The sequence below is a fragment of the Entelurus aequoreus genome, linkage group LG02 (genome assembly GCF_033978785.1).
Source record: "Entelurus aequoreus isolate RoL-2023_Sb linkage group LG02, RoL_Eaeq_v1.1, whole genome shotgun sequence".
NCBI lineage: Eukaryota > Metazoa > Chordata > Actinopteri > Syngnathiformes > Syngnathidae > Entelurus > Entelurus aequoreus.
The window spans coordinates 62,321,890-62,347,866 of NC_084732.1; the positions used below are offsets into that span (position 1 = coordinate 62,321,890).

Sequence of the window (25,977 nt, forward strand, 5' to 3'; positions counted from 1 at the left end):
TACCCTATACTAAAAATAACGCACAAACTCAGTGAGATAAAACATCACATGAAAACAGAAGAATTTTGAATAAAAATATGCACAAATGTGGGCAAACGACAACAACAAACTGCCAAAGGTTCAAAGATTCTTCTTATGTCTCTGGACAAAGTCACAAGTACATGTACAAGCAATGGCTCATTTTGATTTGGGTTATGTGGAAACTCTTAAAGAGAGAGATACAAACCTGTCATTTTCTCAATGAAGCAGTAAACGTCATAGGTCTCATTGAGCTGTCTCACTCCATATGTCCTGACCCCGGGCAGACTCTGTTTATCGCCGTAGCAATTGACACGAGGGTCGTGAATTGGGTACCTGTTTCAAGAGAAGAGCAACAATATCATAAAAGGAGGCAGGGTGCAGTCACAAGAAATCATCTTACAGAATAAACTGACCTCACTGTCTGATCAGAAAGCCAGCCAGCATCACACTGGTGGAATCCATCATAAAAAGCTGCTTGTAATTGTTCAGGTGAAGCCATGAATGCACTGTTCTCTGTGCACGCATCTCTCGCCTTCTCAAACGTCAATGTGTAGCGACCCATCATGGATCGGTAGTGAAAAACCACACCTGCAGTGATTCATTTGTTAGTTTTTATCTTAACACATAGGCTACAGAAATGCAATGATGATTTTGATTTATATATATTTTTTGGACTGTTCCACACAATGCATTTATGTTCTGTTATTGCCCCATAGATCTTCTGTGCCAGTGCATTGAGCAAGTCAAACACTGGATGTGCCAAAATTTCCTACAACTAAATGAAGATAAAACTGAGATAATTGTTTTTGGTGCTAAAAAAGAAAGGTTTAAAGTCGTCCAACACCTTCAATCACTGTCCCTGAAAACCTCAAATAAAGCCAGAAATCTTGGGGTTATTTTAGATTCTGATTTACATTTCGACAGTCACATCAAATCAGTAACAAAATCGGCCTACTATCACCTCAAAAATGTAAAAAGACCTAGAGGGCTCATGTCAGCTCAAGACTTTGAAAAACTTGTACATGCCTTTATTACCAGTAGGCTAGACTATTGTAATGGTCTCCTTGAAGGTCTTCCCAAAAAAACTGTCAGGCAGCTACAGCTTGTTCAGAACGCTGCTGCTAGAGTTCTAACAAAGACCAACAAATGTGAGCACATTACACCAATTCTTAAATCCTTACATTGGCTCCCTGTACATCAGAGAATTGATTTCAAAATCCTCCTGCTCACATATAAATCACTACATGGTCTAGGGCCGAAGTATATCACTGATATGCTCCCACTATATAAGCCCTCTAGATCACTAAGATCTTCTGAGACCAATCTGTTAGCGGTTCCCAGAGTAAACTCGAATCAAGGGAGAGCATCATTCAGTCACTATGCAACAAATAGCTGGAATAAACTTCCTGAAGATGTCAGACTTTCCCCAACTCTGACTACTTTTAAAACTAGACTGAAAATGTTTATGTTCACCTTGGCTTTCAGCTAAATCTTTAAATCTTTTAACTTTTAACGTCCGCACTGTTTTTATTTTTATTGTCTGCATTTTAATTTTGCTTTTATTTTCTTTCATTTCACTTTGTTGTCTGTAAAACACTTTGAGTCTGCCTTGTGTATGAAAAGTGCTACACAAATAAAGTTGCCTTGCCTTGCCAAGTTGCCTTGCCTTATGTAGGCAGAAAACTATCATATTGATATAAACGTTAAGTAATTGCTTTTATATAACAAAGTGTGGTGTAAATATTAATCAAACAGTAGTAATTTTGAGGTAAGTTCAATTCAGTTCAGTTTCAGTTTATTTCAAACATGCATACGATATACAATGCAAGGCATCACACAAATTCCAGTTGTTTCATTACAGCACGTCCGAAAAGGAGTAGCAAGAAGTAGAGAATATGAATTAGGAGTACAGTGCACGCCCAATTTTTATGTGATAAAGTTTTTAAAGAAAATGTCCACCAACATTTTGGCCCAGTTTTAATCTTAGTTATCTGACTTTGCCTGCAGTGAATGGCCAAACAAAGAATTCCACACGCTGATGACTAATTCTCTGTGCTTTTTTTTTTATTGGGTACGACTGCAAAATAAGCCACCACGATGCCAAAGAATGTCGCTTTTGATAAAGCTTTGATAAAGCTTTGATAAAGAAGGTGAGAAATATGATTGAATTCAAGGTAGAACTCAGAGGCCCGCTCTACGTAGGGGAAAGAGAGGGCAAATAAATGTCTTGCCTCCTAAAATAAAAAATGTTGAAGTTGAGAAAGCACATTTTAATGTACTCACAAAATAATATATTACACGTTCACAAAATTATCGTCCGTAGCTGAGAAATCCGCTGAAAAAGGGACCCGATACCCTATATTATCATGTTCCCTCATCTCTGTCCCTCGGTTGTCAGGCTTTGCAAGTCCACACACGTGGACACAGACACCCCTGCCCTCAGCTCTCAGTAAACCAGTGTCGACAAATGAAAACGAGACGAAAATGTTCACAGAAACGAAATCCAATCATATTTAATTTCATCTTGTAGATGGGTGGGACAAGTTCGGAATATATCCAATCACAGTTCTGTAATAGCGTACATATGAAAGAGGGTGGGGCTTCGAAGTAGAGCCAAGCAGATGTTTTTCCTTGTCAGATGAGAAAGTTGAAGTTTAAGTTCTCAACAAAAATGTGTGGATTTAACATGTTCCATGTCATATTATGTGAACACCTTAGAAAAATTGAGGACACATTTTATTGTTGATTCTATATGATGCCATCAGCAGGCGAGTCATCATGCCATCTACATACTGTGTGTATTTGCTGCTTCTACCGCACTCATAAACAAGTTATGATGAAGGCATGCATCGTAACTCTGTTTTACAACACACATTCATACCTGCAAAAAAAAATGTTTTTAGGTTTCTCTGTGACTGGAGACTAAAGAAACTTTGAGGCATGATGTAGCTCACCTGATGATAAACTAGTTTGAGAAGAATGTATGTGTATTATTCATATGACTACTGTATTTTTCAGTTTTTTACTTTTGTGTGTGAAGCCCTACTTAAGGTTAAATTCAATTTATAAATTAGGCCATCTAGTTAAGATAAATGTTGTGATTGTTGATAAAATGTGAATGAAGGATACTTTCTTTTACTTTTATATTTTAGTTCCTCCCCCCAAGTCCCACCTTAGGGATTTCCACCTGATTGTGGTCTAGAGCTTGCGTACCTCAGTGACCTTAAGAGCTTTACCAGCAGGAGCTTGTCTTCAGGTAAGACTAAGTTGTACAATTCTGATGGTAGAGGCCTGACTGCAGGTTGGAGTTGGACACATACTGCAGCTCACAACCAAATTATATGAAGAAGGCAATGTTACAATTGTATTAGCACAGAAAAACGTGCTGGAGCATGATGGAACAGCATGTACACATCATGCCCCCTTCACATTTCTGACTGCCCCCTCATATATGCCTGCCTAGAACTGGCCCTGCAGAACTGGCAGAAAAGTACAAAGGTGAGTTCCGCTTGGCTTTCCTCTACGCTAATCTGTATATATGCCAAGTCTTCAGTACAAGTTAAAGTGATCTTTATTTACATTTACAGTAGTACCTCAACCTACAAGCTAAATTGGGTCTTTAACGAAGCTCTTTGTCAGGCTTGTCACTGACAGTTTGGTTATGTTTTGGTTTTTCCTCTGTTTGTGTTTTATTTCCTGTCAGCGCTCTTATTTTAGTTCCAATTCCTGGACGTCTCCCTGAGCGCTCGTTTCCCTCAACTGTCCCTGATTGGCAGCCTAGCACACCTGGTGGCAATTGCCCCTCAGGCAATACCTGCCTCACATTCCAGACAAGGCTGGAGTATTCTGTCAGGAAGTGTTGGTAACGAACCCCAAGATGCAGAGATGGCAGGCTTGTTGCAGGAAAACATGATTTTAATGTCCAAAGGAAATGCGGAAAAACAGGAATCGGAAACCAGGAACCAGGAAACAAGCAACAGGATACAGGAATCAAGGAAAACTGAAAACAGCAAACAGGATACAAATATACGAGGAACCAAGAGACAGCTAACCGCAAACAGCTAACAATACTCCAGCCCTGGCTGGAGGGCGAGGCAGGTATAATTAGTAGCCTAATTGGCAATTGCCACGAGGAGTGCCAGGCTGCCAATCAGGGACAGGTGAGGGAAACGAGCGCTCAGGGAGACATGCAGGAATTGGAACCAAAATAATAGTGCTGACAAGAAATAAAACACAAACACAGAGGAAAAACCAAAACATAACCAAACTGTCAGTGACAAGCCTGACACTCTTAACTCAAAACACTTGCATCTAGAAAATAATGTTGCCCATTGAAATTAATTGAAATCAATTTGATGGGTGCTTGCTCACCTGAAAACACTCCAATTTTGACAAATAACATGCCTTTAAAAATAACTTTTAGATATGAAATTTTGCATTAAAAACAATATCATAGATTGTTTAGATATTCTTTTAACATTATTGGCTGGTGTCAGACTCATTCTGCTTCAGTATGGTACAGACTAGCAGTGAAACGCTTGAATTGCTTCACCAAGTCTGCTACGCACGCTGTCATGTTCTTGATGATTTAGTTCTTATTTTTCTTACTTTCACACACACATTTTTCCTGAATTTTGTCGACCTTTAGCTATAAGCTAATGCTAGCGAGTAAGACCAGATATTCTGTTTGGATCTTACGGGGTTCACTGTGATGTTTTCTATGCCAACTAATTGCCGGAATGCTTGTAGCTCAAATTTTAGCTTGCAAATTAAAGCGTTACAGTTAGCCGAGCTGCAGCTCTTACCTCAAAACACTGTTAAATTGGGAAACTCTTAAATTGAGCTACCACTGTTTGTGAATTTCACATCGTTTTCTGCATGTACAACTATATTACTACACTCAAAAATTCAACTTAAATGACGCCAGCTACAATTTTACATGTACTTTTTATTTATATGCCGAAGCACATTTTTTATTAAGTACAATAGACACTAGATACTTAATTTTCTGACAAGAAAGTTTCACTTTTACTAAAGTAATTTCCCTTGAACGTACTGTATCGTTACTTTTACTAAAGTATGGCTTTTGGTTACTTCAAACAAGACTGGATAGAAACTTCCGGTTTGTCTGCAAAGGCCATTGACTCTATGAAATAGTAATGAACATTTGGCTTACCTTGTACCTTAACATGGACCTCATCATGGCTGTCGTCAATATCGTGCTGAACCTCACAGCGGAAGAATCCTGAGTCGTTTGACCTTAGCCCGGATATTTTGATACTAGCATCTGTCGGGGTCAAAGGGTAACCCACCAGTTGAACCCTGCCCAAGTAGCTCTCGCTGACCCGTACAGCTCCCTCTAGGGCAACTAAAATGGTGGAGACCTTGTCTTTGGTGATGAGGCTCCATTTGATGCGATGAGCAAGGGGAGTGATGGTGGGAGCACCTATGTCTGGAACTGTGTGGTCCTACATGGACAAGAGCAATGTTATTCATAACAATTAGAAAGGGAATAGATCACAGAGAAAAGACACAACAAAAAGCGATGATGTCATAATCTAATTTGCATATTTCGCAATAATGCATGTGCATAAAATTGTGATGAATGCTACAAAGAGAAAAAAAAATCTGTCAAAAAGAAAAAAAGAAAACTATATAGAACTAATGGGCCAAATATTTTGCAATTGAAAAAAGTAGTTTGAAACTGAAAAATCTAGTTTTGATGTTGAATTTTGAAAAATATACCAGTGTATTCAAAATAAAAATAAGACACAGGGTTTTTTCAAGTTAAATATAATAACAGTATTTCAAAGTGTTTGTAAATATAAAAAATTGTTTAATGTGCAGCTTAGTTTTAAATTTGAAACACACATTTGGAGGTGTTGAAATTGCCATATAAATGCAATTTTTCGTTTTTCATTACGTTTTACTTTTGTTACTGCATGTAAAAATCTACACTGCGACTACATAATTTTACCATTGTAGGATAAATAAAAGTCTATCCTATCCTAAATTTACCAATGCTAGTCAGTAGCAGGCATATGGCATATCCAATGTAAATTAGCATTGAGCGAGCTTGAGAAGTGAAGCCTTTAGGCACGCTTGCTTTGTTAGCATTGAAAATTGCAACATTATCTAGATGCAGTCTGCTATGAATGCACCTGTTCGTCGGCCAAGTGCTTGAGCTGGTGCCGAGTCTGCAGCAGGACGTGACGTCACATTAAATATTGGTATTGAACTCTGGTATCGTTTGATTTTATGTGAAGTGGACTCAGTGGTACCGACAGAATCAGGTACCCCACTCCTAATGCTGTTAGATTGGGGAGGCACCCAAAACGAGTGTTCTTTCATGTTAATAAATGATAAATGATAAATGGGTTATACTTGTATAGCGCTTTTCTACCTTAAAGGCACTCAAAGCGCTTTGACAGTATTTCCACATTCACCCACTGATGGCGGGAGCTGCCATGCAAGGCGCTAACCAGCAGCCATCAGGAGCAAGGGTGAAGTGTCTTGCCCAAGGACACAATGGACATGACTAGGATGGTAGAAGGTGGGGATTGAACCTCAGTAACCAGCAACCCTCCGATTGCTGGCACGGCCACTCTACTAACTTCACCACGCCGCCTCTTAAGGTTAAGGTCGTCAAAAGTCGCTGCCAATAAGCCAAGAAAACGTCGCAAAATTTAGTCGCTTCTTTTGTAAATGTGTATTTAGAGGAGACAGTTGGCAACAGCGATCTGTCCCGCGTTTTCTTTTTATTCCCTGACAGACCAGAAATGTATTACTTGTGTTAAAGGGCAAAGTTACGATGCACTAACCTGCTATACAGAGTTGTAACACAAGTTACAATCACAGACCACCCAATAATATTGTATTTATGAACTTATTTATGAGGGCTGTCACTGAATTTATTAGGGCAGTCACTGCCCAAATTATTGAGCTGCCCAATTTTTTGCACTAAAAGTCAACATCTTAACTCACCTACTTGATGCTAGTTTTTCCCAAATTTAGGCATTTAACTTTTTTTTTTCAAACAACGGTTTGCAAAAGTATCAACTGACAACTTCAAATAGCTAACAAATACATTCTAATTTAAAAAAATAACGTTATTCATCCGTATCGTTCATTATTCGAATTCTAAGCTGTCCTTTTATTTTTAAGTTTGATACCAATTGACGTGTTGGTGTCTATACGTTGCTGTAACTAAAACATGACATAATTTCACTTGCTCCATTTAAAAAAAGTGACTTTCACTATTCAAATACTTCAAACGCACATACTTTTTATTAATTATTTTTGTAATATTTTTTACAACTGAAAGTAATGTTATGTTTGTGCATGCGCCACATTTGCAACACACATGCGCAAATGGAATGGGCACTTCCGTTGTTACGTCTGGGTCACATGATTTTGCGATGGTCGTTTCCCCAAGATTCAGAATGACATCGGGAAGCAGCGTGCAGGTAAGAAGGTGATTTATTCCAAAGACGAAAGCAAAAATACGAAGAGGAAAACGCGCCGATGGCACGGAAAGCTATGGCAAAGCTTAACAAGGGGACTAGCAAACAAGGGAGCAAGAAGCTAGGAAATATAAACTTACATGAAAATAAATACCAAACGTAAGCGTTGCGTGAAGCGAACAAAACTGCCAGACAGAGCAGGTGAGCATCCCAACCACTGATCAGAGGCAGGTGAAGAACTAAGAAAACTAACAAAGGTGCTGAAACAGATGTAGACAACAACTAAGGAAAAACCAAAGTAAACATAACATGACCCGGGCAACAGATTATGACAGTATCCCCCCCTTAAGGCACAGATTCCAGGCATCCCCAACTGAAATAAGTCTATAATCACCAGAGGGTGGAGGGAGGACATGGTGGCGGGTCGCCAGGCCAAGTGTCCTTGAAGCCACCGGGTCTGAGTCAGGTGGCGGCGGCGTGCAGCTGGCGAGGCAGGCGTCCATGCACTGGCCACATCTTTGGCCGACAAGAAGGTGGAAGTGAGCGGCGCCAGAACCTCAGCAGCCGAAAAGTTTTACACCCAAGTCCTGAGCGTCCTGCTGATAGAGCTGAGGGCATCCATGAATTAGCCACATACGTAGCCGACGAGGGGGCTGACATGGGCGAGAATATCTTCTTAGCAGCCATTGTGGTCCATGTCCAAGTCTTGGTAATAGCTGCTGACGGCGTGCCCGACGAGGCGAGGCAGAAAGCACCGTCGGATCCAACTGCAGAGCTGGAGATGAGGCTGGAGCTGACTGCAGAGCTAGAGTCGAGGCTGGAGCCGACTGTAGAGCTGGAGGCGAGGCTGGAGCTGACTGCAGAGCTGGACGTAGCCATGGAGGCAGCGGCTTTGCTGGATGTAGGACAGGCAGCGGAGGCCATACAGGAGGTGGCAGCCTGGCACGATAAACGACTGGCAGCGGAGGCCGCGCAGGATGTGTAGGGTTGCCTGGAGTCAAGACAGGCAGTGGTTGCTGTGCAGGAGGTGGAAGCTTGGCTTGAGTGGGCGACGAAGCTGGAGCTGGTGTGGCACCTTCTGGTACCACCTGTCCATCCATTCAGCGCTGTACTCCTCCGGAGAGTCCTTCGCTGCTTGAGGAGTCGATGGCGCCCCTGCTTGTGAAGAGAGAGGCGGCACCCTTGCGGGAGGAAGCGCTAATGCTGGAGAGTGCTGTGCGTCCTCAGTTGCACAGCTGCCACTCCTAAACCCCCGCCTGTGGCGTGACGTCATCAACACGTTTAGTGTCCTGGCTAACAGCCCACGAGGTGATATGTTTGGCAAAATGAGCAATGGGATTACCAAACATAGGCTGTTTGTTTGGGGCGTGCTTCGATCTGGTGGGGAAACTTGAGGGGTCGGCGCGTCTCGGTGGCGAGTCGAAGCCTTTATGGACGGCTTCCGCCTTTGACGACGCGCACGGGACGGCGATGCGACGATGTCTTTGGGCCACACGGAGTGGATGGGGACCAGCGCACCCTTGGGAGCCCACATCAGTCTCTTGTTCTCTTTGGGAGAATAATGGAGGGTTTCCGTTTCCATCGCCTTTAGCACCAGCCAAGTCCCTTTATCCCATACCCCATGTCTTCCGGACGAATGAAGTCCAATGCGGGAAAACTTGATGCTGGCAGTCTTCTGTTACGTCCGGGACGCATGGTTTTGCGATGGTCGTTTCTCCAAGATGCAGAAGAATGTCAGGAAGCAGTGTGCAGGTAAGACGGTGATTTATTCCATTGACAAAGTCTAAAATATCGCTTAACCAGGAAACTAGCAAACAAGGGAGCAAGAAGGTAGTAAATATACATTTACATGAAAATAAATACCAAACGTAAGCGTCGTGTGAAGCGAACAAGATTACCAGGCAGAGTGTGGCGCGAGGTAGGAATAAATAGTTATCTGATTAGTGATCGAGAGCAGGTGAGCGTCCTGACCACTAAACAGAGGCAGGTGAAGAAAGTCATCACACATGACAACTAAGAAAACTAACAAAGGTGCTGAAACAGAAATAGACAGCAACTAAGGAAATACCAAACTAAACATGACATGACCCGGGCAATGGATCATGACATCAGTAAATCGGGCAGTGACAAGGGCAAAGAAACGTCTATTTGTGGCGGGGTGCAAAAAGTAAATTCTTATGTGGGGGAAAAAAGACTGTTGTATTTTACTTTATACTTTACCCATATAAGCCGAGACCCATTTTTGCTTATTTATTCATTCAAAATCGTTGAAACTGTGACATTTATTGTGCTGCTTATTATTATTTTTGCTATTGTGAGAAATACGCCACGTCAGGATTGCCATAGAATTTTCAGGCTAAAGCAATATTTTCATAGTTTGTTTCATATGAATTCCTTGAAGAAATATCGTATGAACATTTCTATTATAATATTTGATACTACGCGTTATAATTGTTAATTAAGTTTAAAATGACCCTTAATGGCACAGAAATGAGCTACTGGAGATTAGCTAGTTCACATGACACACTGCCATTTTGGGGATACCATATCCTGGAATATTCACAACCACTCAAACATTTCCTACACGTCACTTAAGAACTTAATGAGTTCAAGTCAAGCACACAGTTGTATAGGACACATTTTGGAGTATTGATCACCGTGGCTTCTAATGGATTCAGCAAAGATAAAACAAAGTGAAATCATTTTGACACAAAATTAAACTTACTGTCACTCAGAAATACACACCTCAAAGTAGCATGGAAGTACCAGTGATCCTCCAAGTGGAGGTTGCTGCGGATCCTCTAGGGGGATGTTTACACTCAGCACATCTGTTAAAGGGAGCCACGTACAGCATACAACACAATAGTCATGTAAATAAATCAAAATCAATTAATGTAAAATCAAAAATGAGTAAGCGTTTCCTACCAAATACAGAGTTGTCCTCATACATGTAATCGGATGATGCTGAGATGACATTCAGACAAACACATAGATGAACGGCCCACTTGATCATATCTGGGGAAAATCCATGTAAGGTTATTATGATTTGAATTAAAATAACAACTGCAATTGAAGTATAAAATGGGGGTACATTTATATGGAGCTTAAACTTTTCATCTTGGTTCTCATTCACACATGATAAACACGGAGGAAAGGTACATCTTATTTACGCACATGACCAAATATCAGAGACAATCTAGCTTAAGAGTTTCTGACAAATTCCGAAAATCCTCTCAAACCCCACAGACATGACAATGGTCCTCCTGGAAAATCTTGGCGTTGGTTTTCGTATACCGTCTCGGTTATCATGTAGCCAAACATTCCACATGAACGTAAATAGTGAATATAATCAAAAGAGAAGTTGAATGTCATTTATCCATTTTATTCGTCATTTATATTAGACATGCTTATATATACATGCTTCATCTACATCATTTTCACTGTATGCATTTTCCCTACTTTGTCCTCTCAGATCATTTATGAATGCATTCATAAGCGACTAGGATGAGAATCAACACCTCCAAGTCCGAGTCCATAGTTCTCGCACGAAAAAGGGTGGCGTGCCATCTCCGGGTTGGGGAGGAGACCCTGCCCCAAGTGGAGGAGTTCAAGTACCTCAGAGTCTTGTTCACGAGTGAGGGAAGAGTGGATCGTGAGATCGACAGGCGGATCGGTGCGGCGTCTTCAGTAATGCGGACGCTGTATCGATCCGTTGTGGTGAAGAAGGAGCTGAGCCGGAAGTCAAAGCTCTCAATTTACCGGTCGATCTACATTCCCATCCTCACCTATGGTCATGAGTTTTGGGTTATGACCGAAAGGACAAGATCATGATTACAAACGGCTGAAATAAGTATCCTCCGCCGGGGGGCGGGGCTCTCCCTTAGAGATAGGGTGAGAAGCTATGTCATCCGGGAGGAGTTCATAGTAAAGCCGCTGCTCCTCCACATCGAGAGGAGCCAGATGAGGTGGTTCGGGCATCTGGTCAGGATGCCACCCGAACGCCTCCCTAGGTAGGTGTTTAGGGCACGTCCGACCTGTAGGAGGCCACGGGGAAGACCCAGGACACGTTGGGAAGACTATGTCTCCCAGCTGGCCTGGGAACACATCGGGATCCCCCGGGAGGAGCTGGACGAAGTGGCTGGGGAGAAGGAAGTCTGGGCTTCCCTGCGACCCGACCTCGGATAAGCGGAAGAAGATGGATAGATGGATGGATTGATGGATGGATGGATGGATCATACTTTTTAACTGTGCATGGTCTTAGAAAAATTTTTGGGCATGCGTGTTTCTCCTCCTGTAGTTTCTATCATAGAATGTAAATACTGATACATCACAATCAGAAACTTTATTTATATGTTTAACAGTAACACACAAGGTATTTGGCTTAATAGGCGTAGCTCTCTAAAACAATAAATATTAACAAATAACTAAAAGAACAAACAAGTACTTAAATAAATAATATGTGCAGTGGGGAATAGAGCAAAGCAAAAAGGTGATTACGTGAACACTGGTTAGTACATTCGCAGGGACAGATTAGTTCCAGAGATAGTTCCAAGCATTCATGAGATTTGTAGCCTGAGTGAAGAAACAGTTCTTATGATGGTTTGTTTTGGTTTACTGTAATTTGTTTAACGTCTGCCGGAGGGGAGGCATTCGAACAGTTTTTTACCACGGTGTGACAGGTCTACAGTGATACTGCCTGCCCTTTTCCTGACCCTGGTCCGGTATAAGCCTTGGATGTGGGGGAAATTCAACACCGATGATCTTCTCTGCAGTCCTATTTGTCCGTTGCAGTCTGTGTCTGTCCAGCTTGGTTGTAGATCCAGGTAGGGCAGAGTGTTGGGGTGATGTTTGTGAGCCGGATGATGGTTGTGAAAACCTGCAGTAGAAGCTGTTCAAGTCTTCAGCCAGTCTATTGTTACCTGCAGGTGTTGGTTCAAGTCTTCAGCCAGTCTATTGTTACCTGCAGGTGTTAGTTTCCTGTTGTTGGTGACCTCTCGCAGGCCTTTTCCAAACTGCTGAGGGGCCGTTTGCTTAAAAGCCTTGTTAAAACAAGGCTTTGTCATTGTAGCTCTCTTTAGCTACCCTGATCTCCTTTGCCAGTTTGCTCTCTGCCCTTCTCGAACAGGACCCAGTCATCACTCCTGTAGGTGTCTTCCTTGGCCTGACGCAGCTCCCTAAGCTGAGGTGTAAACCAGGGCTTGTTGTTGTTAAATGTGCAGAAAGTCCTGGTCTGCACACACGTCCTCACAGAGTTGGTATGGTATCACAGTGTCAGTGAGCTTGTCAAGATTTTCTGATGCAACTTCAAAAACACCCCAGTCAGTACAATCCAAAGCAGGCCTGTAAACTGCTGCTTTGATTCCTTTGACCATCAGTACTTAATACAAGTTTAGGAGTTTTAAACTGCTGCCAGTAGCTCGGGATGAGGTCAATCAGACGGTGATCAGAAAGTCCTAAAGCTGCCTGGGGAAAAAAGCAATAAGAGTCCTTTATTGCTTTGTAGCAGTGGTCCAGTGTGTTAGCTCCCCTGGTGGGGAGCTTAATATGATGTCTGTATTATGGGAGTACAGGGGGTAAATTTGCTCTTTAAAAATCCCCCAGAATTATGAGCAGGGAGTCAGGATGTCTTTTCTCCTCGTCTGCAATATGGTCAACCAGGTGCTGTAACGATTCTGTTACGCAGGCCTGAGGTGGGATGTAAACAATGACTATACTACACGAAGAAACCTCTCCTGACCACCTCAGGGCCCCCCAGACGGTGGATGCTTTTAAAAAAAGGGCTAAAAACGTACCTTTTTAAAAAGCATATAGCTCATTTTAATATTGTTTTTTACTGTCTTGTTTTAATTATTTTATGATGTTTTTACTCTGTAGCACTTTGAGATTTGTCATTGTCAATGTTAAGTGCAACACAAATAAAACCCATTATTATTATTATTACAAAGAGAAGAGAACTCCAGCGATGAATAAACTGGTTTACAGTTTGTAAAAAAAAAACCTCTCCATATGTGGTCTACACATCTGCTTAACACTGACATCTGTGCACCAACATTTGTTTATATAGAAGCGTAGTCCTCCTCCCTTGATAACTGATGTTAGTAATTGGCAGTCAAGGTTACCTTACCAAACATGCAAAATGTCTAATAATGCCTGAAATAATATATCTCTGTGAGTTTTACTAGAAACATGTGCTTTTGTAAGGTTTGCAAACACAAACATTAGTTTTTTACTCAATGTGACAATATAACTGTCATACTCAATATGACAGTTATTTAAACATAACTCCTAAACCAAACATGCAACATGTCTAATAATGACTGAAATAATGTATATTTGTGCATATTACTAGAAACATATGCTTTTGTGAGGTTTGCAAACACAAAAAAATATTTTTTACTCAATATTACAGTAAGGTTCTTAGAATCCTGAGATAAAACCAGTCCTTAACAATTCAATACAAGACTTAAGTGTTCTATATATACATTTGAGCAATACATTGTAGCTTTTTTATGATGTATTGTAATATTATACATTCTAAGATATTATTAACCTGAAATTGTTCATCACTTCATAGTTCAGATGCTTCTCCAAATACACCCTGCTCCTCCTCCACTCTTGTTGTTACTGTTGATGTAATTCATTTTGTATTCTTCTCCAACTTCTTATCTTTTTAGCATCAATCCATGTTTTTGAGATAGCGATCACTTTAAAGGATTTCTTGAATTGCACCAAAAAAATTTACAGTTTGTTGTCAGATTGTATGTTGTTATTATATTGTTCCTCTGTATATTAACAACAATTATTTCTAATGTGGGAGAAGAAATGTGTTTCTGGATTTACATCTGTGAGGAGGCGTGACCGGCAGACCGGCAGCGAGGCGGGGCACGCCAGGGCCGACTCCGAGATGGCGGCGAGGAGGCGTGGCCGGCGGACCAGCAGCGAGTTGGGGCGCGCCGGGATCGGCTCCGAAATGGACGTCAATTGCGTGTATCGCCCAGCTGGGCACAATTCTGTAATCCCCTGTCACTGTATAAAAGGGCAGCAGCAGAGGAGGACGGGAAGAAAGAGGGGGAAAACCAGCGCATGCAAAGCGAGAGCGACCGAGAGCAAGAGGCAGACGACGTGAGGCTAAAAAGCAAACGGAAGAGCGAGCAGTGGGAGGCGGAGCTGAAAAGCGACCCGACAAAAGACAGAGGTTTATTGAAATAATAAAGCGAAGTCACGAAATTGCCCGCCGTCATGTCTATCTTTGTTGGTCAGTGGAACCCGGAGGAAAGAGTCGTCTCACAACATCATTCTCCAATTCTAGACCTTAACTGCATACTTGCCAACCTTCCCGATATTTCCGGGGGACTCACGAATTTCAGTGCCCCTCCTGAAAATCTCCCGGGGCAACCATTCTCCCGAATTTCTCACGATTTTCACCCGGACAACAATATTGAGGTCGTGCCGTTATGGCACTGCCTTTAGCGTCGTCTAAAACCTGTCGTGTCGTCCGCTTTTTCTCCATAGAAACAGTGTGCCGGCCCAGTCACATGTTGTATGCGGCTTTTACAGACACACGTGAGTGACTGCAAGACATACTTGATCAACAGCCATACAGGTCACACTGAGGGTGGCCGTATAAACAACTTTAAGACTGTTACAAATATGCGCCACACTGTGATCCCACACCAAACAAGAATGACAAACACATGTCGGGAGAACATCCGCACCGTAACACAACATAAACACAACAGTCCAAATACCCAGAATCCCTTGCAGCCCTAAATCTTCCGGGCTACAATATACACCCCTGCTACCACCAAACCCCCCCCCCATCTCCCGAATTCGGAGGTCTCAAGGTTGGCAAGTATGCTTTATGGTCTATGTTGCATAGGGTTTTCACTTCCATATCTTTCTATTCAGCAATCATTTGTATTGCTTTATGAATGTCAATGAGTGTTAATTAATGTGCTTCTAAATCTAGGTCTTCTTGTTCAGTGATGCCTTGTGACATAGTAGTTTTGATGATGAGTGTACAGTGAATGTATCTTTTCTTTCAAACTATCACCTTTAGTTTGCTACTTGTGTCCTCTAATATTGTTGTCATCGAAGTGTTGTGGTTTTTGTTTTCTTTATTCAGAGCCTTTATGTTTTTGACCTCAAGTACTCCCTCCATTCAGCTTGATGTACATTTGGCAGTTAGCACTTTAGGTACCCTGAATTTCCCTGTGCTTCCTCAAATCTCCTGCTCTCTTGCCAATGTCAACGTTACATTTTGTGAGCTGCTCATTCATGTACACATCTGTACCCTTCTTTCCCTGTTTCAACAGTGCGGCTTTGAAATTCCTGTTGGCAACCTTCACAATGACGAATGGTTTGGTATTGTTGTTTTTTCCATACAGGGGAAAGCATGTGTTGATGGTGTTATCATTGACATCAACTTTCTTTGATTGCAGAAAGCTGGCCACGTGCTCTCTCCGTTTAGGCACTTCATCTGGTTCCCCTCTGATATCACCTGCCCTGGCAAAGAACCTAGGTCTAATTGGAAGCCCAATCACAATCACATCATTAATTTGTGTATTCTGAGCCATCACATTATGGTAATGTTGTCTTCTTGCAGGGCCTTCATATCGTGGTGCAGCGCTCTGTTTTCCTCTCTGAAATTTGTAATTTCCCCCTAAGATACTTTATTTATTCACTTCATTTTTTTTAAGTTGAGATTCTGTGATTGTAGACTTTCTATATTTGACTGCATACTTTCTACATTTGCTCGAAAGGTTTCCGTTTTTTCCAGCAGGACCCTCTCAAGTAGGTGTTGTCCCAGGGTCAGCTCCACTTTCCAGGCTCCTGTTCAGTAGACCCGGATTTCCCAGGCTCTGAGTTTTGTTCTTAATTTGCATTTCATTGTTGCTAAGCAACAACTTGAAAAGGCGTTCGATGCTGGTTAGCTTTAATAGCTGGCAGAACGTATAACTTATTTATTTCATCAAATGTGTACCTTATGCTGGACAGAGCTCAAGCTGGAGTTCTCAGGAAGCGATTCTGTGGTTGTGATCATATTGCGTGATCAGAAACACTAGAAATCTGTCTAAATATCCAGTAGCCCGAGAGCTCATTTACATATTCAGTAGGCTTAGCTAAATGTGTTTGCTGTTCATGCTCCTTGATCATTTTGTGCTAAGATGCATTATATTGATCAATTTAGTGCAATTAAACTATTTAATGATTTCAATCCAATCCACTTTATTCATATAGCACAAAAAAAAAACAATAAAAGTTCCACAAAGTGCTGCACAGGATTTAAAACACACATTTAGAAGCAGGTTAAAACTAAGGACAGTCAATTGTAAAAAAACATTTAACTAAAAAAAGAATAAATACATAATATACACAAAAGAAAAGAAAATACACTGAAACCACACAACTCTCATGCTGGTTTAAAAGCCAAGAAGTAAAAATATGTTTCAAGACGTGATTTAAAAGTCATTAAAGAGGGAGTTGTGAGGGACATCAATTCAAAGTTTTGGAGCCACAGCAGAAAAATCACGATCCCCTCGGGATTTTAATCATGTCTTTAGTACGACTAGAAGACAATGATCAGCTGACCCCAGAGACCTCGTGGGGGTGTACATTTTTAAAAGGTCTGACATATATTGTGGCGCTAATCCGTTAAGAGATATAAAGGCCTACTGAAACCCACTACTACCGACCACGCAGTCTGATAGTTTATATATCAATGATGAAATCTTAACATTGAAACACATGCCAATACGGTCGGGTTAACTTAAAAGTGCAATTTTAAATTTCCCGGGAAACTTACGGTTGAAAACGTCTAGATATGATGACGTTTGCGCGTGACATCAATGGTTGAAGCGGAAGTATTGGGACACATTGTATCCCAATACAAACAGCTCTGTTTTCATCGTTTTCAAAATTCCACAGTATTCTGGACATCTGTGTTGGTGAATATTTTGCAATTTGTTTAATGAACAATGGAGACCGCAAAGAAGAAAGCTGTAGGTGGGTTAGCGGCTGGCTGTAGCAACACAACCAGGAGGACTCTGAGTTGGATAGCAGACGCTAGCCGCCGACCGCATCGATGATCGGGTGAAGTCCTTCGTCGCGCCGTCGATCGCTGGAACACAGGTGAGCATGGGTGTTGATGAGCAGATGAGGGCTGGCGTAGGTGGATAGCTAATGTTTTTAGCATAACTCTGTGAGGTCCCGTAGCTAAGTTAGCTTCAATGGTGTCGTTAGCAACAGCATTGTTAAGCTTCGCCAGGCTGGAAAGCATTAACCGTGTAGTTACAGGTCCATGGTTTAATAGTATTGTTGATCTTCTGTCTATCCTTCCAGTCAGGGGCTTATTTCTTTTGTTTCTATCTGCAGTTAAGCCCGATGCTATCACGTTAACTCCGTAGCTAAAGTGCTTCACCGATGTATTGTCGTGGAGATAAAAGTCACTGTGAATGTCCATTTCGCGTTCTCGACTCTCATTTTCAAGAGGATATAGTATCCGAGGTGGTTTAAAATACAAATCCGTGATCCACAATAGAAAAAGGAGAAAGTGTGGAATCCAATGAGACCTTGTACCTAAGTTACGGTCAGAGCGAAAAAAGAAAGTCCTGCACTGCACGCTAGTCCTTCACTCTCACGTTCCTCATCCACAAATCTTTCATCCTCGCTCAAATTAATGGGGTAATCGTCGCTTTCTCTGTCCGAATCGCTCTCGCTGCTGGTGTAAACAATGGGGAAATGTGAGGAGCCCTTCAACCTGCGACGTCACGCTACTTCCGGTACAGGCAAGGCTTTTTTTATCAGCGACCAAAAGTTGCAAACTTTATCGTTGATGTTCTCTACTAAATCCTTTCAGCAAAATTATGGCAATATCGCGAAATGATCAAGTATGACACATAGAATGGATCTGCTATCCCCGTTTAAATAAGAAAATTTCATTTCAGTAGGCCTTTAAAAACAAACAATACCATTTTCAAATGAATTCTAAAATGAACTGGGAGCCAGTGAAGGGATGCTAAAATGGGGATAATGTGTTCATTATTTTTAGTGGCAGTTAAAATGCGATCAGCAGCATTTAGGACTTACTGCAATCGAGAGATTGAGGTCTGGTTCATTCCAATATAGAGGGATTTGCAGTAGTCCAAACGTGATGAAATTAAAGCTTGGATTGCCCGCTCAAAGTCGTTAAAAAATAAAAACATATTTAATTTTTGCCACAAGTTTTAAATACTAAAAACTGTATCGAACAACAGAGGATTTAAAATTATTGTGAACTGTAAAACCAAGATTTGTGGCTGCAAGGGTTTAAAATAAAGCATCAGGGAGACCATTTCACTGAGGTGAGCATTCTGTTTTTATTTTGAATCAAATAAAATTACTTCCGTCTTGTTCTCATTTCAATTTAAGAAGTTTACTGCCAACAATGCTTTTATGTCCTCAAGACAATTTAAAAGTGATTGTAAACATGTGTCACTTTTCAGTTTTAGAGGGACATAGATTTGTGTATCATCAGCATAAAAATGATACGACATATTATATATTTTAAAAATGTGCTGCTTTGGCAGGATGTGCAATGAAAACAGAATTGGTCCTAGGATCGCGCCCTGTGGGACACCACAGGACAAGGCTAGAACCAGGCTGTCACCAGACTGAAAAATTAAGTTCTGCCTTCTTGCCTTAAAAAAATCCTTAAATCTAATGTAGCAATGTTATTTGAAGCAAGTTGTACTCGAGTAAAAAAAGTGTAACCACTAACCCTGTTCTACCCTAATTGGTAGATAAACCCTTGTTGGCAAGCAGAAAGGTCGGGATGTTGGTTTACTCCTCTTTAACAATACTTTTCAAATCATTAAGTTTTTTTTTGGCTGTTGCTTGGCATTTTGAAGTTTTAGCTTACTCCACACATTTTCAAAGGGGTTTAAGGTTCGGCGACTGCCTCGGCCACACATTATTGTACTTCTCCTTGATCCACATCTTTGTTGATTTGGCAGAATGTTTTGGGTCATTATCATTTTGGAATCATAATCACAACCCATCTGTAGTGTTCAGACTGAGACCACAAGGTCATCAAAAGACCTATGGTACATGACCCCGTTCATTAGGCCCTCAAATCTTTCTGTGCGCTTAGCAGAAAAACAGCTAAAAGACAAAATATTTCCACCTCCATATTTGACAGTTGGGATGCTGTCGACTGCCCAAGAGCTCAGTTTTGGCCTCGTGTGACCACATGACATCACAAGCCTTGTCTGAATCATTCAGGTGTTCATTGGCAAACGTGTATCTTCTTGAGCAGTGGGACCTTGTGGGCACTACCAGAGCTCAATTCATTACAGCAACATGTGTTACTTATGCTTTTTTCTGGTGACTTGTAATTCTGGGCTGAGCCCTCACCTCTCTCACAATCATTCTTACCCCACAAGGTTAAATCTTGCATGGAGCTCCAGAGCTACGGTGATTGACTTGTCTTGTATTTCTTCTATTGCTGAATTGTTACACCAATAGTGGTCTCTTTCTCACCAAGCTTCTTGTTGATAGGCATGCCTAGTCCAGTCTTGTGTAGGTCTGTGTGGGTCCAGTTTGGCCCGTGGGGGTGGAAAAAATGTTTCTGTCATGATCCCATTGACAGTTTTTATGTGTTTGGTCTCATTTTCTGTCCTGATGCTCTTGTTTTGGTACAGTAGTATTTCCTGTTGGACTCCTTGTTTTGCTACACATTCACTTTCTGCTTATTTTCCTGCTACCTTTCTTTTTTTCTATTAATAAAGTATATTTTCTTTCACCTGTTGCTCCTTGCTAGCACTGAATTATTGTATGGTGTCCCTGTTTGCCTTTTTGCTACATTTCCTTGCTGCTGCTATTTACTCTGCACTAGCCTGCTGTTTGCTATTTTTTTGTTATTTTTCCCAGTTTAATTAAACACTTTAACCTGCACGTCAAATGCTGTCTTTGCATCATGAGCTCATGACAAACTCAATCATGTGAGCATGTCACCGTTTTTGTGACAGATGTCTATAGCTGTGTCTCCATTCGGCGCCTGCATCCTTTGCAGTGCGCATTTGTTTGGTGCTGACGTCATCGCCGTGCGCGAAGGGTGTCCCAATTTAAAAAAGTTGTCCTTCGCATTCGGCCGACAAATTTCTCCTTTTCTCCCAGTAGCAGAAAGGTTGCATCCATGTACACTTCGGGTCCTTTCATATCCCGAGATCCTTTGCACGATCAACTCTGAAAATTACTTTCAACACGGCGATGCTATGCGGAGCGGAAAGAGCCACTTTAAAATGTAAGTATAACTTTATTTATTCATTTAAAATGGCTAAAAGCAGACACGTCAAGCTGGGATGTCAGTAGTGATATATATTTGTGTTAGAATACAAGACCTCGACTATCGTAATGTTGAGAGACATCCGTGCTCTTTGTTCCTTTCTTTACCTCGAGGGAGAGCCATATATCCGGCCATTGCAGACAACTTGGTTCCTGGAGCTTTTTTTCAACGTTGGAAATGAAGCCTGACATCTTTTAATTTGCTTTTCTTAGACCGCAAGAAGTTAACTTAGTTATGTTCTATTAATGTGTGGCCAGAATCATAAAGTATTGTAAATGTGTGCATCAATGTACCGATATTTGTTATTGCTGTTTTTTGTGTACATTTGCATGTTATTTGGAAATGTTTACTTCTAGTAAGGATTATTGTGATCTCGTGTTTAACTTTTCTGTTTTTTTATTTTGCTGCGCAGAATAATCAAGGAGGACTTGGACAACAACAGAGCAAAATGAAATGACACAAAGCACTTATATACCAGTTTGGATGATGATTTTAAAACCAATTATTTTATAACCTATATAATTTAATAAACTCATGCGCCGAAACTGTAGTTGTTGTGATTTATTTCCTCTGCCTTCATTGCAAATAATTACATGATAATAATATGATGCTGTTCAAAAATGTACTGTTACTGGCTATACACAAGCATAAAAATGTATCCATTATTAACTAATAATTAGGGACAAGCGGTAGAAAATGGATGGATGGATAGGATTAACAGCTTTAGAATGCTTGTCAACACGTGACACATCCTCATGACAACCATCTCCCATGATCGGTCAGACGGCAACGGTTCCGGTGTCGTGCGAAATTGTGTATCCCTAAAATATTTGGAGCACAGCTCTGTGCCTTATTCAGACTGCGGCAGCACTTCCGTGTTATTAGTGATGTCAATAATTATAAATGTCAATCAATCAATCAATCAATCAATGTTTATTTATATAGCCCTAAATCACGAGTGTCTCAAAGGGCTGCACAAGCCACAACGACATCCTTGGTTCAGATCCCACATCAGGGCAAGGAAAAACTCAACCCAGTGGGATGACAATGAGAAACCTTGGAGAGGACCGCAGATGTACGCCCCCAGTGTGTACGAACATCATATTATATGTACAGACTTGGCATTGTACAAAACTTGTGAATTTGGACTCATTTTATTAATTACAAAAAAAGTTAGTAGGGGATACATAATATTTCAGCATATTTCTGTGCTGCCATAAAATGTGTCCCCCCCCCCCCCCCCCCCCCCGGTGCGACCGGTGCGACCGGTGCAACGGACGTCGAGTGGAGATGGGGGGGACACATTTTATGGCAGCACAGAAATATGCTGAAATATTATGTATCCCCTACTAACTTTTTTTGTAATTAATAAAATGAGTCCAAATTCACAAGTTTTGTACAATGCCAAGTCTGTACATATAATATGATGTTCGTACACACTGGGGACGTACGTGGAACACATATTTTCTGGCATAAAATACGTGTTTTTTTGTTTTGGGTTTTTTAACATGAGTTTTTTAACATTGAGTTTACTCTGTAGTGTTTGGTCCCACTATATTGGTGTTATTTTATAATCCATCAATAGATGAAATAAATAATAAACCAAATTACAGGATGTTAATAATGTAATTAGCAGAAAATAGCAGGCTGACCAACCGCTCTGCAGCATGACACGTATACAACAAAGAAGCAACGATGTGAATACAAATACAACACGTCATGTACAGATGATGAAAAGCATTTATTCAGGTAGGAATGTCGCATGTTACACCAGTGGCGTGCCGTCACTAGAGGCAGGGGAGGCACGGCCTCACCTGCCATCATGGAAAGAAAAAAAAAAGTAAAAAGGAAAAAAAATAATTAAATTGTTATATGTATCCAGTGATTATACTGTAGCCGAGTGTCCTGGGTTCGCCTATACAATGTACTTATATAATAAAATAATAAACGGGAGACATAAGAGCAGGTTCGGTAGCCACCGCCTCTTTAATATTATTCTTCACACACCTCCTTCCACAACAACACACACCCTACGTCACAGCCCTACGGCAACTCTGGAGGGATAAAACTCCTCCTCCTTACCTAACACACTCAGGTAACTTGGAACATCCTGAACAGTTTGTTACAATACTAAAGTTATTTTCCATTTAACTTCACCAGTTTTAGATTATTTGTATTTTTATTTTCACATTTGCCGTTCAAATACTGAGAAGAGACGGTGCGGTGATCAGCAGCCAGTTGAGGCACGTCACTGATTTGTGCCTCAACATGGATTGTGCGCAATGACTCGGCTAACTGCTGGCCTGCTGTGCAGTGAGACCGTATTGCTATATGAATTATATAATACATTTCCATAGTTTAGTTAGCTGAGGTATATAATGTACAGTGTATTTTGTCAACATCTGTATGTGTGTAACGTATTTCTTGTGCTGAGCGATCATAAAACTGGAGGCTCGTCTCATAACCCCGCCTCCTGGTGCCAAGCACCTCCGCCGCAGAATACACCCCCGACGGGAGCGCCGCGGCCACACCAACCAAAGCCCACACCCAAACCCTCCACGTGCAAGACCGAATCCACCCAAAAAAAGTCACTTAACAAGAAGCCAAAAAGTGCAAAAACAACAATGCTCGCGCTGCGCACCGTAGGAGCCGTGAACAGGGACACAAGATTAGGTACACCTGCAGACGGCAGCGCGGATTTCATATTTCATTCATTCACAACTCTTCCAACATGAACACCACTGCTCCCGCACTTATAAGTAAAGGTAAGACCATAATAACGTTTTTTTTTTTAATTAAATGTGCTTTTTTGTGTGCATGCTATAGCATGTATACAGTTTGTAAGTGTAAAGTTAAAGTAAAGTACCAATGATTGTCACACACACAGTAGGTGTGGTGAAATGTGTCCTCTGCATTTGACCCATCCCCTTGTTCACCCCCTGGGGGGTGAGGGGAGCAGTGGGCAGCAGCGGCGCCGTGCCTGGGAATAATTTTTGGTGATTTAACCCCCAATTCCAACCCTTGATGCTCGAGTGCCAAGCAGGGAAGAATGCTGGTATGAGCTTTTAAACACAACCCGTTAACTGCTGCCAATCACACGGTGAATAAGATACTCTTTAGGGTTCATATGTTTTGTAAATCTGACTGTGATGACGTCTGTGCCTCACCAGACATGAACCTCACCGCACGCCACTGTGTTACACCAACAACATTTTTAACAAAGCATGATCGTAATAATCCACATTTTGTATCACTGACATCGCTAATAGCATGAGTAAGTGTTGTTGCTGTCTAAACAGGGGATTCAGAATATTTCATGGATACAGAATTTAGCACAACACGTATATTTTATGCCAGAAAATATGTGTCCCAAGTACGTCCTCAGTATGTACTAACATCATGTGGATTATATGTACAGACTTGGCATTGTACAAAACTTGTGAATTTGGACTCATTTTATTAATTTAAAAAAAAAGTTAGTAGGGAATACATAATATTTCAGCATATTTCTGTGCTGCCATAAAATATATCCCCCCTATATTTTCCTCAATTGATGTATTAACATCATGTGTTTTATTCTGTATATACTTAGCATCATCAACAACAAAACTTGTGAATTTGGACTCATTTTATTAATCACAAAAAATTTGTTAGGGGATACATAATATTTATAATCATTGACATCGCTATTAACACGGAAGTGCTGCCGTTGTCTGAACAAGGCACAGAACGCAGCCTCCATGCGCGCGGATACAAAATATTTAAGGGATACAGATTTTCACACGACACCTGCAGTTCTTAGCCGCTTCCTCTAAAATAAAGTAAAGGACCAACAGAACACAAAAAACGATTCGACATTCTTCCCTTAAGTTCGACATTATTCAACCTCACGCGATTGAGGAGCAGGTACGTGACTTAAATGTAAGGGTGGGGACAACAGACGTAACCAGAAAGTGTCCCATAGGCTAGACCGTCCAAGTTCATATCTCTCCGGCCGCTGCAGGAGTACTCTCGCCAGGACCCACACTTTGTCAACCACATGGGCTGGGTCCTTGGAAGGATGCAGCCCCCGAATTGAGACACAGCTTATGAGTAGTTTCTTAAAGAGACATGACTGATATGTGTCCGGTCTGAGGGGTAAAGGATCAAATACTTATGTACTTCAAAGAAACAAATTTTACATGTTTTTAGATTTTCTTTTTTGCATTACGTTTCTCTTGGCTGCAATAAAAATGATGTACTGTTCATAATAATGTAATGTGGTAAACTTACAAAAAACAGCATGGGTTGCTATACTTATTTTCCTAACTGTACAACAGCAGACAGCACGGTGGAACAGGGGTTAGTGCATGTGCCTCACAATACGAAGGTCCTCTGTGTCTTTCTGTGTGGAGTTTGCGTGTTCTCCCCGTGACTGCGTGGGTTCCCTCCGGATACTCTGGCTTCCTCCCACCTCCAAAGACATGCACCTGGGGATAGGTTGATTGGCAACACTAAATTGACCCTAGTGTGTGAATGTGAGTGTGCATGTTGTCTGTCTATCTGTGTTGGCCCTGTGATGAGGTGGCGACTTGTCCAGGGTGTACCCCGCCTTCTGCCCGAATGCAGCTGAGATAGGCTCCAGCACCACCCGCAACACCCATGGATGGACGGACAACAGCAGGCATTATACAAATTGTAACTTGAGCCACTCAAACAGCTAACTGTCATATATTGTGCCTAAACTGAAAAGTGCAACTCGTTTTAATTTTAATTGGACTGCTTATAATATGACGGCCTCATGACTTGATGTGAGCAGGATTTTACCAAAGGTTTTGTATATGTTTGAATGAGACACAAAGAGGGTCCTTTAAACACTCACTTGAAACTGGAAGGGAGTTTCAGTCGGGGACTGGTCTAATTGACACATGGTTCCTGAGTGTGTTAGCTGACTACACTAGTCTCATTCATCTCCTGTGGTGAGGTCCACTCCCAGAGAGACTTGGCCCAATAAGACCGGATTTGTTACCCTGAAGTCTGTATTGTTGGCGCTTTAACGACGTCAGAGCATATGTAAACAAAACACGGATATTCCAAAGTCTGCCCTTTCCATCACTTTACAACAATGCCGACATTTAGTCAAGAGAAAAGCATGAGCCATTTCGGGAGGAGTTATGGCCAAAAATGGAG

General features: G+C 41.4%; 1 protein-coding gene across 1 annotated transcript in view; it reads right to left on the minus strand.

Moving 5' to 3' along the window:
* Positions 1-25,717, minus strand: part of LOC133642263 (aggrecan core protein-like) — a 65,833-nt gene extending 40,116 nt beyond the window's left edge. The window contains exons 1-6 of the mRNA XM_062036363.1: positions 25,670-25,717; positions 12,567-12,714; positions 10,230-10,312; positions 5,198-5,489; positions 435-609; positions 227-354 (exon numbers count right to left, since the gene is read on the minus strand). Coding sequence (XP_061892347.1) covers positions 227-354; positions 435-609; positions 5,198-5,489; positions 10,230-10,312; positions 12,567-12,714; positions 25,670-25,717 — 874 coding nt within the window. The remainder of the gene's footprint in view (positions 1-226; positions 355-434; positions 610-5,197; positions 5,490-10,229; positions 10,313-12,566; positions 12,715-25,669) is intronic.
* Between the last annotated feature and the right edge of the window lie 260 nt (positions 25,718-25,977).